At 41.5% G+C, this 13,815-nt stretch overlaps 1 protein-coding gene across 3 annotated transcripts in view; it reads left to right on the top strand.

Annotated features, from left to right (window-relative positions):
- Positions 1–13,815, top strand: part of LOC115169593 (acid-sensing ion channel 1C) — a 191,962-nt gene that overhangs the window by 164,841 nt on the left and 13,306 nt on the right. Inside the window, exons 1-4 of one of the 3 annotated variants that reach the window (XM_029725351.1) lie at positions 1,864–2,978; positions 6,153–6,303; positions 6,723–6,850; positions 13,628–13,778. In XM_029725351.1, coding sequence (XP_029581211.1) covers positions 2,301–2,978; positions 6,153–6,303; positions 6,723–6,850; positions 13,628–13,778 — 1,108 coding nt within the window. In that variant the 5' untranslated portion in view covers positions 1,864–2,300. Of the gene's footprint in view, positions 1–1,863; positions 2,979–6,152; positions 6,304–6,722; positions 6,851–10,617; positions 10,746–13,627; positions 13,779–13,815 lie in introns of those variants that run through there. The other 2 variants (XM_029725353.1, XM_029725352.1) reach the window with 2 other exon arrangements.

Below are 13,815 nucleotides of genomic sequence, written 5' to 3'. Positions count from 1 at the left end.
ATATGTTACAAATTTGCAAACAAATGATATGTTATGAATTTTAGCTAGGTGGCTAACGTTAGCTAACTAATGTTAGGTAGGCTAGGGGTTAGGGTTGAGTTTAGGGTTGAGGAAGTGTTAGCTAAAAGGGTTAGGGTTAGGGGAAGGGCTAACTAACATGCTAAGTAGTTGCGAAGTAGCAGAAAAGTAGTAAGTAGTTGAAAAGTTGCTAATCAGCTAAAATTGTTAAAGTTATCTGTGATGAGGTGGATTTACATGTACTATTCTACGTCTAGTCAATGAGAGGCTGTCCTAAACGGGAGAGACTCTATCATATCCTGTTTAATATTCAGGACTATGTATTGACACAGCCTTTTTGCTTGAATGAGAGTTGGGGACACCATGAAGCACATGGTTTAAAGAATGTGTCATGCCAGTTATGAATATCAGAGTATCTTTTAGAGTTAATTGGATGCTTTTGACATTCCTGGACCACTTATGCACATTATTGCAGCATTACAGTCATCACTGGGATGCTCAACATTACAAACACAGACAGACACCTGGTTCCAAGGGGAATTAGTAGGAAAAAAGTCACAGAAGTAGGCTGTATCTGAGGAATATATGCTGTACCCTAAAATTGACTTGAAAATGAATTAAAATAAGTTTGCAACATTGCAGTAACAAAGGTGTGACATGCTAGCACAGGAGGTTGGTGGCACCTTAATTAGGGAGGACGGGCTCATGGTAATGGCTGGAGCGGAATGGTATCAAATGCATCTAACACATGGTTTCAATGTGTTTGATGCCATTCCATTTCCTCTGTTCCAGCCATTATTATGATCCATTCTCCCCTCAGCAGCCTCCACTGCTTGCTAGATACCAGTGACTGCCTGGGTAGTTCAAGAACGTTTTTTCTTCAGTCTTTGAACATCTGTTTCAGTGTTTTGAGCCTCAATAAGTATCTGCTACAATTACTGTAGGACTTTTCCCAATTAACAGAATATTATGTCTATTATACTCCAATGGGGAACTAACTTGTACCACACTTGCAAGAGTGCTGTGCTGATTATGTCGTAAAATGACATGGATCTCAATACTCTTGGGTCCAATTTCCTCTGCCTAGCTGGCTCTTGAGGCTCTGAGAGGCTGTCTGAACAAATCAACAGAATGGTGCTTCATATCTGTTAATTGTGTAGAAGCTCCCTGTTCTTCATTGCACTTTATTTGTGAAACTAACATGTAGAACTATCTAAGAACAGAAGAACCATAAACAAGTGGCGAAAATGATATTTGATATTGCCTGATTACTGTAATGCATTTAACTTCCAAATAGAATTCTGAGTGTGTAATTTGAGTTCTTGCCTATTGGCTAGTATCTAGATTGCGGTTCTCTGGTTTATCAATAATACTGTTTTTATCGATCCATGTGAAAAAACTGCTACTTTTGCACCACCAGCAGAGTGTAGATATCAGTGGATGGAATCAGCCCTTCTTTGTTGCATTAGGACTTTTTGCTGTATTTTATTCTGGACCACTCTTAATATTTATGCATGAGTGGTGGAAATACCTTTCCCCTTACCCACCTCCCATTTTTGCCATTATTGGAGTGCCTATTCCATCACTGGAGGGAAGCAATTTCACTCACTGGCTCCCCCTCATTCCCATTCGACTGTAGAGAGAAGAGAGTGAGGAGGGAAAATAGCTTTATATTCCTGCTTTAAGTCCAAAGACCAAAAGTATCTCCTCCAGCTGAGAAGGAGGGAGGAGTTGAGAGCTTTCCAGGCAGCTTCTGCACAAAAGGCACAAATCACTGGAAATTGGGAGCAGCATTGCGGAGATGAGAAGAAGGTGATGAGGAAAAAGAGTGAAACAACATCTGAGCAACAGGGTATGTCTTTACAGATTTCCTAAGTGACTGATTGCTTCAGGAATTGAACTAGACCCCTGCACCTGCAACATGTTATTATCACACCTGTTCATCTGTTGATGAGAGACTAGTGTTGGATAATAAAGAGAAGAATTCTGTCGATCGAGAAATTAATGCGGCATTTTTTATTAAATCGTGATGTAAATAAATCAGTTGTATATCCCTAAAAAGTCAAATACAGTACATGCCTTTTGTTTGTTTGGTTTGCAAAGACTATTCAAGCCCGAGTACTGGACAGCTGTGTGTATCTGGAGCATCGGAAAATATATTATTTTTGTGTTTTGCCTGGAATTTATGACACCAATTCAACCAGAAAACCCATCATGATTTCTGTATGTAAAATGAATAGCCCGAAGCTTGACTAAAAAGACTGCCTTTTGGCTTGAACCGTATGTGTAGCCTTGGAACAGAGATCATCATGGTAACTGCCCCCACATCAGAATCAATCAGCCCTGGGTCTCTACCTAACGATGCCCAGGAGACCACTATCCAGAACAAAACAGGAAAGAGGAGGAAGAGCATGCTAAAACAATCATTGATGGAGATCACCGTAGCTTTCATGAGGAGGACAAAAGTCCACGGGCTGATGTTCGTCTTCTCCCCAGACAAGACCCTGACCCAGCGGGTCCTTTGGCTCCTGGCCTTCTTTGTGTGTGTGAGTCTCTTGTTCACCTGGTCTTGGAACCGCATCCTCTACCTGATGTCCTACCCGGCCGTCACCAGGATTAAGATGGAGTGGGCTCATAACATGTCCTTCCCGGCAGTGACCTTCTGCAACCATAACCTGTTCCGGGTGTCCAGTCTGACCAAGGATGACCTGTACCACTGTGGCTACTGGATGGACCTGATGCACCAGAACCACTCGGTTATGGAGAGGAGCCTGGCACTTCTGAGGGACAACCACAAGTACAACCTTCTCAGCCTGCTGGACTTCAACGGCTACACCCCGCCTCCTCGTTACCATGTCAACACCACCGAGATGATTGGCAGGCTGGGCCACCAACTGGAGGACATGTTGCTGGAATGCAGGTTCCGGGGGGAAAACTGTACTCGCCAGAACTTCACCACTGTATGTAAAGTAATATAGCCTAGAGATATCACGAAAGACGTCTGTGAAGGGTTGCTGATGTGCGTTTTGTGTACAAGGTATTAATAATTCATTCAATGGTGTGTTTGAATGATATTCACTCTTGCGGGTATTCTCTAGGCAGGATTGAAGACACTGACGTTTTAAGGCTAGCTACCGGTATCATGTCAGATGAATTTGTCTTGTCCTTTTCTTTTGTTTTGTTTTGCTTATACAAAATAATAGTTGTTCAGTGAATTGTAAGAATACAAAGAATACAGATACACCTAGTTTATAGGATGGTATTGATTGGGTAGAAATACTGTTCATTTTCTTTCCAACATAGATCACAGTTGCGCATTGTTTGCATGTTGGATGATTTTCGAAGCACAGTGGTACAGCATAACAAAGTCAACCCTCAAAAGTATCACGTTCACATTACCTCTCAAAACATGAACTTTAGTAAGTACTGTTCAAACCACTCCGCCTTTGTGTCCCTCTCTCTTAGCAGGGAAGAAGAATAAAGGCATCAATAATTCAAACATTATAAATGAGTACTAATGAAAGTTTCAGCATCTCAAATTAAACATCTGGACATTCTATTGACACTGTGCATCCCTTTCATGAGCTTATTCCCCAGAGAGGTGGATGACTCATCAGTCAAAATAAGAACCTGACTGCACTAGTCCATAACAGTCTGTTACCCTCAATAATGTTACCTCAAAGCTATTAGCAGTCTTCAAACAGATTGCTGTTCAATTTTACATGGAAAGAAAACGTCATTGTTAGTCACATTCAAAAGCTCACTAGACATAACCAATTTATCAACTGTATAAAATTTGAAAAAATATGAATAGACAACTTGGGACCTGTGTTTAAAGAGAGTTTACCCCAATTACAAAATTACAAATTGGTTGCCTTAACCTGTAAGCAGTCTATGAACAAGGTATGACGGCAATCCATGCATTGATTGCCGTCATACCTTGTCCATAGACTGCTTACAGAGTAAAGAAACCAATACTTAATTTTGTAATTTGGGTGAACTATCCCTTTAAGTAGCCGACAGACACAGAGATTTTTATCGTGTGTGTCATTTCAAGTTTTATCCGATTATATCAAATTCCATCTAAAGGAAGACTTTTGTCTTTAGGTGCCGTCTTTTGACAGTTTTGACAGAGATTTTCCACAAAGATTAGGTACTTCAATGTGAGGCATGCAAGGCTCGTTATAGGGATTTCATTATATTCAAGCTGCTGTTTTTATAAGGTTAAACCTAAAAGCGTTAGAATTCCATCTGACATTTTGGTTCTGGCAGGGGCCAGTTGCTCAGAGGGCCTCATTATGGACAGGAGGGGAGAGGAAACTGAAGCCCTGTCATGTCTGTCTGAGCCCATGTGGGTCTGAGGTGGGACATGGAAGACTGACTCTGATCTCTGGAGAGAGGCTTTGTTATGCTACCAGAGTCATCCCTCTCTCTAAAACTTTCACCGCAATAGATATTGAAAGGAAAATCTGCTGCCCACGCCATAGGATTCCTCCCTATGGGTTTCCTGTTTCTCTTCAAATGTATAGCTGTGGGACAAGAACATTGAGCCAGGAACAGCAATGGTGATTATTCCAGCAACAGGGCTTGTCTAGACCATGTTAATGTCTGTCAGTGGCTATTAAATACTGACATATTATGTCCCAGCTCAAACCAAATGGGAGTTGGCAGTGTAAAATGAGTGGTGGCCTTATCCATCATAAGGCCTTAGTAGTTAGATGAGACAAAATTCTCCCAACAAACGGGTGTACCTTGTACGTGGTAGTTGAAATAGCAAAACAAGAGCGGCAAGCAAGTCTCATCCCATGATCTTGGATGTACAATATTTCCATGTGTACAGATGTAGGATCTTCATTTGATCACTCTTATGTTGCTGAGAAGTTTCCTGCACCAGCTTTGTGATTTACATAAATTAACTGAAAACCCACACTTATCAACGGTATTGCACTTTTCATGTAGCTTACTTTTGGCCAGCAAATAGCCTAACCACCGATCAAGCAACATTATGGACTAAACGTTCAAATCCTGTTGTTGCGGGATCATTTTGCTGTGACATATATGTCAAATTAAGACCCGACATCTGTGTGTACACTGTATATGCCTATACCTTTGTGGTAAATCACTTTTCATTTCCTGTGGTTATTAAGATACATGTGGAGGATGACTGTATGACATACAGTAGTACATGCTTAGTGTAGATAAAACCCTCAGAGCACTCCATGGCCAATCAATTCCACCTCTGTGAAATTAAATCCCTTACGCAGCAAAATGGATCTAGAATTTAAAGGCCTTATTGCCTTTACCTATTTTAACTTTTAGTTTTAAGTTACAGCTCACCAGCCATGAGTGTCAGTTATGAAAAGCCAGATGCAGCATTCTAAGAAGCTCCTAAGGCTAACTTCTGCTCTGTTGGCAGACATGAGAGGAAAGTTGCCCATCTCGGAGAGAATTTGTAAAATTGAAGAAAGAAAATACATGAAACGTCAATGTAATTTGTGAGAGGTGCTAAAAGAGCACAGTGCTGTTATACTGGAAAATCAGCACAGTACATCTCTGAATCAGTCAAACTAGCTGGGTACAGCTGCAGGCAAAATATAGTGTGCACCAACAGTTAATATTAGATTACCATTAAGCTGCAATGGCATAAATTAATGCTTTCCTAGGGCCCATAATATAAGGCACTACCTAATATAAATTGCATTTGAACAACTTAATTTAGTGCTTGGTGGGATGGGAGAGGGTGGGTGGGCTTTGCCTATATCGCTTAACTAAAACGTTCTGTTTTAATGGAAAATAGGTTGAAAATAAGTCCTAAATAATTATCTAAATTACTCAGGGGGAATATAAAATGGGGCTGGGTAAAGATTACCAGTTGCTATGTTACCGGTGTTCATTTATTTATTCATTCATCAATCTATATAGCATCTTGTTTGGTTCAGTGTTTTCTCTGATAATTACCTCCGAAGCTTACCTGCCCAGCAACCTTATCCCCAACTGCAACGTGCAGTAAATTAGTCTTGACAGAGAGCAAGACAGAGAGAAACCATTACACAAAGTGACTGTGATGTTTACTCGCTATGTCAAAACAACGTTGTTACGTTGAATTAATGTCATGTACCTTCTTCTTCTTGCAGATTTACACGCGGTACGGGAAATGCTACACCTTCAACTCTGGCTTGGACGGCAACCCGTTGTTGACGACGTTAAAAGGCGGGACAGGAAATGGGCTGGAGATCATGCTAGACATTCAACAGGATGAATATTTACCTGTTTGGGGAGAGACAGGTGAGTACGCAGTCGTATGACTTCACTTAGTTAGAACCACAATAACTAATCTGTCCATTTTAATGCAGTAATGACTGGATTTTGGGCCATGGTAGAATGAACTTTGAAAATCAACCAGCCAACAGACATGCATTTAAGGTGCCTTCCTAGCACAGAATTTCACCTGGACAGTATTACAACAACAGATAATGCAGTTCAAACACTTATCCAACACAACATTTAATGTCTCCATCTTGGGAAAAAGGGTTCCTTCTTAACAGTGCATTTCAGCATTGGCTTTATCACAACAACAGATATCCAGTAAAAAAATAAAATAAACATCCCATTCCCAACACAACACTTAATGCCTTCAATCCGGTTAAGGAGAGGAGCAGAGGTTTCTGTTGTGACATTCTCTGGCCTGCTGTATGTATCCACAGACGAGACCTCGTACGAAGCAGGCATCAAGGTTCAGATCCACAGCCAGGACGAGCCTCCTTTCATTGACCAGCTGGGATTTGGTGTGGCCCCTGGTTTTCAAACTTTTGTGTCATGTCAGCAGCAACTGGTATCTAATGCTCAGCCTCTCGCACAAACACCTTTCCCTCCTTTCCTTCCTTCATCCTCTCGCTCTGCTTTTTGTCCGTGTTTTTATCCAAACCTCCAACCCTTCTTCCTCCTCTTGTCATTGGCTATACCTTCTGTGTCTCAGAGTCTGGAGCCAAATCAGTTGTGTTTACCATTCATGCATGGAATAACATGCAGCCAGGGCATTAGCTAAACCTGGACAAAAAACAGTCTAATGACTCTGAACTGAAGTAGTAACAATGTGGTATTCGCTACCAACTATGTATCCATCAATGGATACAGAGGGAAAGACGGATTGGATGTACCAAGCAGACACTGTCTATACATTTATTTACACTGTTATTGGTGGGCCAGAGCTAAAGTACCCCAGGCAGTGCACACACATCTCCGACAGCTCAAAAGTACATTTTCCATATAATGCTGCTGGCAATGACTGATCCCACTTAGGATGGGAGAAAAACAGTATAATATCGCTGAATGCTGCATAAATTGGATTCAGTGATGCGTAATAACACTATGTAGAGAGAAACAATAACATTCGGAAGACTTTGGTTTGCTTTTCACAAAATGCATGGAACCATAGCAAGTCGTTGTTAACTTTTTCTGTAAAAAGGAAAACCATTTCAGTGTGAACTTTACATTTTCTGGTGTAACAACAAAAAAAAGCAATGTAGCACAATCATCGTGGTTTTGCAAGAGAGGGCCAAAAAAATTATTAAGCTTGAATTACTAGCCGTGATTAAAGTGTAGTCAGAATTGGCTCCCAAGAGTAGCACTCATTCAGCAGAAGTTACACGTCTTCAGAGGCTCTCTCGCTTAAATCAACTCCACTCAGTATAAATACAAATCATGGATAATGGAGCATATCTGGTACATCTTATCAAACAGATGTTCTAAGGATTTCATTTACCTTGTGTGGATAAATTTCAGATGATATTGAAATTAGAGCTGAAAAAAGACTTAGCTATAGGCTACAGTGCCTGTAAGCACGGTCCTATTAGCCTGTATCTGATGGGCCCTGTGACCAGTCAAAATGGAGCAATATTCCCTAATAGGCATCAGCCAGTTGTCAGATACAAATATTAAAATAAGGCAATGTTAGGACCTCAAGTGTCATTTTCATACCGAACTGAACTGAAACGTCCCCCAGACGTCCGCTTTCCTCGTGTTCGCAATGGCCATCCTTTTTTTCAAATCCTTAGGTCATCTATTTCACTGTCCTGTCATTGTCACTAACTGTAACCATAGGGCAGGATTACAGCACCCTTGTCACACTGTACAGTACACAGATTCTGTCACGCCCTGACCTTAGAGCCTTTTTTATTCTCTATTTTTGTTAGGTCAGGGTGTGACTTGGGTGGGCATATCTAGGTTTCTATTTCTTTGTTGGCCTAGTATGGTTCCCAATCAGAGACAGCTGTTTATCGTTGTCTCTGATTGGGGATCATACTTAGGCAGCCCTTTTTCCCACCTGTGATTGTGGGATCTTGTTTGTGTGTAGTTGCTTTCTGCACTGCATATAGCTTTACGTTCATTTTTGTATTTTGTTGTTTATCCGGTGTCATTTTTATTAAAAGTAAAATGTACGCCTACCACGCTGCACCTTAGTCCAGTTCTTCAGACGATCGTAACAGATTCCAGATTATGTCAGTGAATGTCAAACACCAATTTCCTTGATCAAACATTAAAATAATGGAGCCTTGTAGACTTAAAAAAAATGATAATCCTGAATCTCAAATAGCTAATTGGCTAATGCTATGGGTAATTAACAGACCCTCTTAGCAGAGTCCTTTCCCTGTAATCAGTGGAGAGAGAGAGAAGTAATAACGTTCGGGGTATGCGCCCAACAATTCCCTGGACTTCATTAATAGAACAGGGAGGTACAGTACATGCCCATAATACCCACATTGATTTTCACATCAAAACATGTCATGAAAATGAGTAATCATTTTAAGACGATAAAAAATACTGTAGCATCACACTGTTGAGGAAAACTCGTTCCAAGGAACAGGCAGAGCTCATTATTCCGTTTTCTAAGAGTTTATTCAAGCAATTGCAGGGAAGCTCACACTCAGGATGAAACTGGAGAGGAACTTAACTATTACAGATGAATTATATTTCATCTACACAAAGAGCTGTTTACCCTTCCTAGGGGAGGCAAGCTTACATGAGAGATAAGGGGTACTTGGCTCCAATTTCTTAAAGCATTGTACAAACAAGAACAGGTTCTAACCAGTTTTCACAGCCTATGTGTCTAAGATTGGGGAGTGATAAGATCTTTAGAGCTTAAAGAGATATAACAAGAATTCAGCCTTTGCTGGGCCTTTAGACAAGGAGCCAGTAACAAATCACTATTTTGTGCGGTGTATGAAGAGGGTACTGGACATGAAAATGACCAGTGATATAGGACAGATAGTGTTATTCAACTCAAGCATTTACATAGCATTAGACTGCAACAGACCATTTTTCCCCAGCAACACACACTATCAAATATATTGCAATAACATGCCACTCAGCCTGCAGCTTATGAAATCCTGTGATTATAACTTGAAACAGTGACAGGAAGTTGAAATACAGCTGTGATCTACAGACAGATATTTCCTTTGGCAACCACTTTATTGTGAAGGACCTCAAAGTGTCATTGGACTCACAATGTCATGTTTTATAGACTCATTGAAGATACACATCTTATTAACTGTACAAGTCACAACTTTAGTTTCTCTTCAGAGTTAGTGAAAACTCAGGGTTCAGGGTTTATGTAACTTTTCCGGCTGACTGAGTTACATAATGTAATTATCAGGATTATAAATAATTACCTGAAAAATATTTGAATACATGGAAAATTACACCTTGACCTACAAGTTATTCAGCAAGTTATTTTATCCCAAAGAAGATTTTCTATCAAGGGGCTCTTCAAAACACCTCTCTCCAGATTCTAAAGAATAACATGAGGTTATCGATGCAGTGCATCTCTAAAACAGACAATTGGACATCACAATAAAAACAACTCTGTATTCAACCGACTTTCCTTCTAAAAATAGCTGTTATTTGCAGTTGATATGAAATTCATCTCCTCTAATGACTAGAGCAATTCATTGACATGAATTGAACTGAATTGATTATTGTGCCATATAAATCTGAACGGATTCAACTATCATACCAGTATTACCATCTCAAATCAATCCAAATTCTTTGATACATTTTTTTAACCCCGTATCCTTCGACTCTTTAAAGATTTTAAAGCCCTTTTCAGAGGAACTGGTGAATACATGACTTATCATACTTCCCTTCACCAGAACCACCCATATCTACCTCACTACAACCACATGATACAAACATGTAACCCCCTCCCAATCTCAGTGGAAGACAAATCTGACCTAAAGCCAGTCTTTAAAGGACACATTAATTATACACCAACAAAACATAGAATCACTTGGTGTTGAAATTTGGAACAATATGTTTACAAACATGTTCACCAATCAAGCTTTCAGTGGGTATGATCAATTATTGCAAGATGGCTGAATGACAAGAAATCAACGTTTCTGAACTAATTTGGGCTGGTGTCCTCAGATCTGGGCACTGCTGTTTTGGGGCTCAGTAAGATGAACACCTATAGGCTGGATGGCTGGCTGACTGCTTATATTCGGGGTCCAAACCAAGGGCTTTGACGGATGTTGTCCTATTCGTTAATGCATCGCTGTTACTGCTCTCTGTTGGTGGTGACGTGTTTACTGGTCCCTCCCCCAGATGAGACGTCCTATGAGGCCGGAGTAAAGGTTCAGATTCACACACAGTCAGAGCCTCCTTTCCCCCACCAGCTGGGCTTTGGGGTCGCCCCCGGCTTCCAAACGTTTGTTTCCTCCCAAGAGCAGCGGGTAGCGTACCGTATGTCTGTCCGGGTATGCTGCATGTATGCCACAAGCTAAGAGCCACCCAATTACATTCCCCCTTCAAGTCTTCATGACGGAATGGACCAATCATCTCCCTCCATGTGGCTGTAGTGACTACATTTCAATGTCTGTCCCTTCCTGGTTCATCTCTGTCTTCTGTCTCATTATAACTACCAATACTATGGATTAGGAACACATAATACTATCCTTTCCACTTCAGCTAACACGGCCAGCAGTCATTATCCATTCTTTGTCTTCATACAAGCTGTTTTATATGGTGCAACCAGTATTATTGTGCAGTTGTTTTGTTTGTTTTGTTGTTCAGGGCTTTGCATTTGAATGTTTCATACTGCTAGGATACTCTTCATCTGCTTAATGTCTCCTAATGGCCAATGTTGTGTTTAATGTGGTTTATTACCCTTTTAGAGTAAAGTTCTATCCGTCTAGAGGATCTGATATTTCCTCTGGGTTTTTATTTCTTAAGGGGACAATGGTTATGAGAGCCTGTAGGCTTAATGAAGACTTCAAGTTTTACATATTAAGTCACTTCAAGACTTATGCCGGGCGTTCACATCTTTCAAAATCCAAACATAAGGATCGACGCTGGTAGAGACCGGTACAGGGAGTGAACATTTAATAGCAACGGACATGGAACAGGACAGGACAGCGTCGTGACATGAACACATAACGACATTAATGCAGACACAGGGAACAAACGGTGGAGCAGACAGAAATGGAAAAGGCAATCAACAAAGGGAAGGAGTCCAGTGAGCGCTAATGCGCGTAATGATGGTGACAGGTGTGCGTAATGAAGGGCAGCCTGGCGCCAGAGAGCGCCAGAGAGGGAGAGCAGGTGTGACAGAACACCCCCCCCCCAGGAGCGCCACCTGCCATCCCACCTGGGTGAGCCTGACGGGTCGGCTGAGGCACGGGCGCTGGACAAACAGGCTGGAGCGTAGAAGCCCGATCCCGCTGAGGCATGGGAGCCTGATGAACCGGCTGAGGCGTGGGAGCCTATGGGCCGGTTGAAGCATGACATGGGGTGGGTGCCTGCCGAGCCCACCGAGGCAGGAAGACCTCTCGAGAGAGCTAAGGCGTGGAAACCCGATAAGCTAACTGAGGCACCCCCGGTTCCCTCGGCGACGGCACCTGGACAAGACGTCACCAACCAAAAACAAAAACTCCCTGATGCTTATTTTAGTGGTGTCAGCATTCTGTAAGGATCGACGCTGGTAGAGATGAGAAGCATGTACAGGGAGTGAACATTTAATAGCAACAGACATGGAACAGGACAGGACAGCTTCTGGACAAGAACACATAACGACATTAATGCTGACACAAGGAACAAACGGTGGAGCAGACAGAAATGGGGAAGGCAATCAACAAAGTGAAGGAGTCCAGTGAGCGCTAATGCGCGTAATGATGGTGACAGGTGTGCGTAATGAAGGGCAGCCTGGCTCCCTCGAGCGCCAGAGAGGGAGAGCGGGAGCAGGCATGACAGAGCTTCTCACATTAAACAACCGTCCTTCCTGTCGTTTTTTGTCTTGCACACATAATGGTGCAGTCTCATAAACGTTTTCAGTCAGACATTCACGCTTGCCATACAGTTGAAATATCTAGGCAATAAATTTTGAATTGAATAACATTACTTGTGAACTTCAGAGCTGTAATGAGGAGACACTTTGGCTTTGGTTAAAGGCAAGTATAAATGCATACTAGTAGTAGTCATCGCTCCTGCTTGAGAATCTACACATTCTGGGTGATGCAATACAATGTCATCATCTCACTGGCTTCTTCTCTGGCGAGCTCTCATTGGCTATTGCTGATCACCGTTCTCAAAACTTGTCATTGCCACATCGTTTAGTGTGCAAACCACTAAGTTGGCAAGACAAAAAACTACAGGGAAGACAGTCGTTTAATGTGAGGCTCAACAATGTTCGAATTTTGAAAGCCATGTAGCACATCTGGCATTAGTTGTTGTTGGGTTGGTATCCAGGTCAATTATGCCAGATTTTTTTGTACCGCTGATCAGCTTTTTTCTGTTGCAGTACTGTTTGTTGAATGCACAAATTGACTGTTGAAGAAAATGTGTCACTTTGACTAGAAAAGTAGCTAGTATTTCTGGAAGTCTTAACAATGAATTTTTTAAAAGTAGATTCGTAGTACTGTTAGACTTTCAAAATGTTGAGTGAAGTTTTCTGTACTGTTTGTACCATATCACACTGTAAATAGTTTATCAGGGAAAGTACCCCATGCAACATAATTTGAATAACATTGTGGTTTTTGTTACCATACAGTACATCATAATCAGCTGCGTTCATTCCTAAAATGTAGGAAGTCAAGGTTTGCATAAAGTCTGCCAAGACAACAATTCTATTGTATTCATCTAAAAACCTCATAAACATACTACATACTGTATCCAGTAGAACATTCCCTGTGAAGTATTTAAAACAATAATTCCCCATTATTTGTGGTGTCCAGTCTGAAGTTACATATTTACAGATTATATTTGCGCTGTCTCCATACCCCCCATGGTACTCTGCTTTCCTTTCAGCACTAGACCTGACTTGCATCAGTGATTTACTGCATGGTGTCTGCTTGCTGCTTTCTGTGAGCTGTGTTTACCAGCTACACCGTCGTCTGAGTGGAATAATCTTGTAGATGTGAACAGCATCCAAAAAACATCTATTTATTTCATTACGTTCCCTTATTAAATGTTTGATTCGTTTCTGTTTGTTTTTTGGCTGCTTGTGTGCAGTTTAAATGTTGGGTTTCCCGCTGGGCTGGGATTGACTAGCTGTTATTGACAATGGTTCCTATACTGTGCCAACATACTGAGGGGAAACCTGTGCTCTGTTCTTTCCCAGCTTCAGTATCTCCCTCCCCCTTGGGGAGACTGCAAGTCCACTCCCATCGACTCTGAGTTCTTCTCCACGTACAGCATCACAGCCTGCCGTATCGACTGTGAGACACGCTACCTGGTGGAGAACTGTAACTGCAGGATGGTCCACATGCCGGGTACTCACACACATTGGCTTCACCATCATATAGTTCA

Source organism: Salmo trutta, chromosome 31 (assembly GCF_901001165.1).
Source record: "Salmo trutta chromosome 31, fSalTru1.1, whole genome shotgun sequence".
Lineage (NCBI taxonomy): Eukaryota > Metazoa > Chordata > Actinopteri > Salmoniformes > Salmonidae > Salmo > Salmo trutta.
This window is presented reverse-complemented; position numbering and strand designations above follow the sequence as displayed.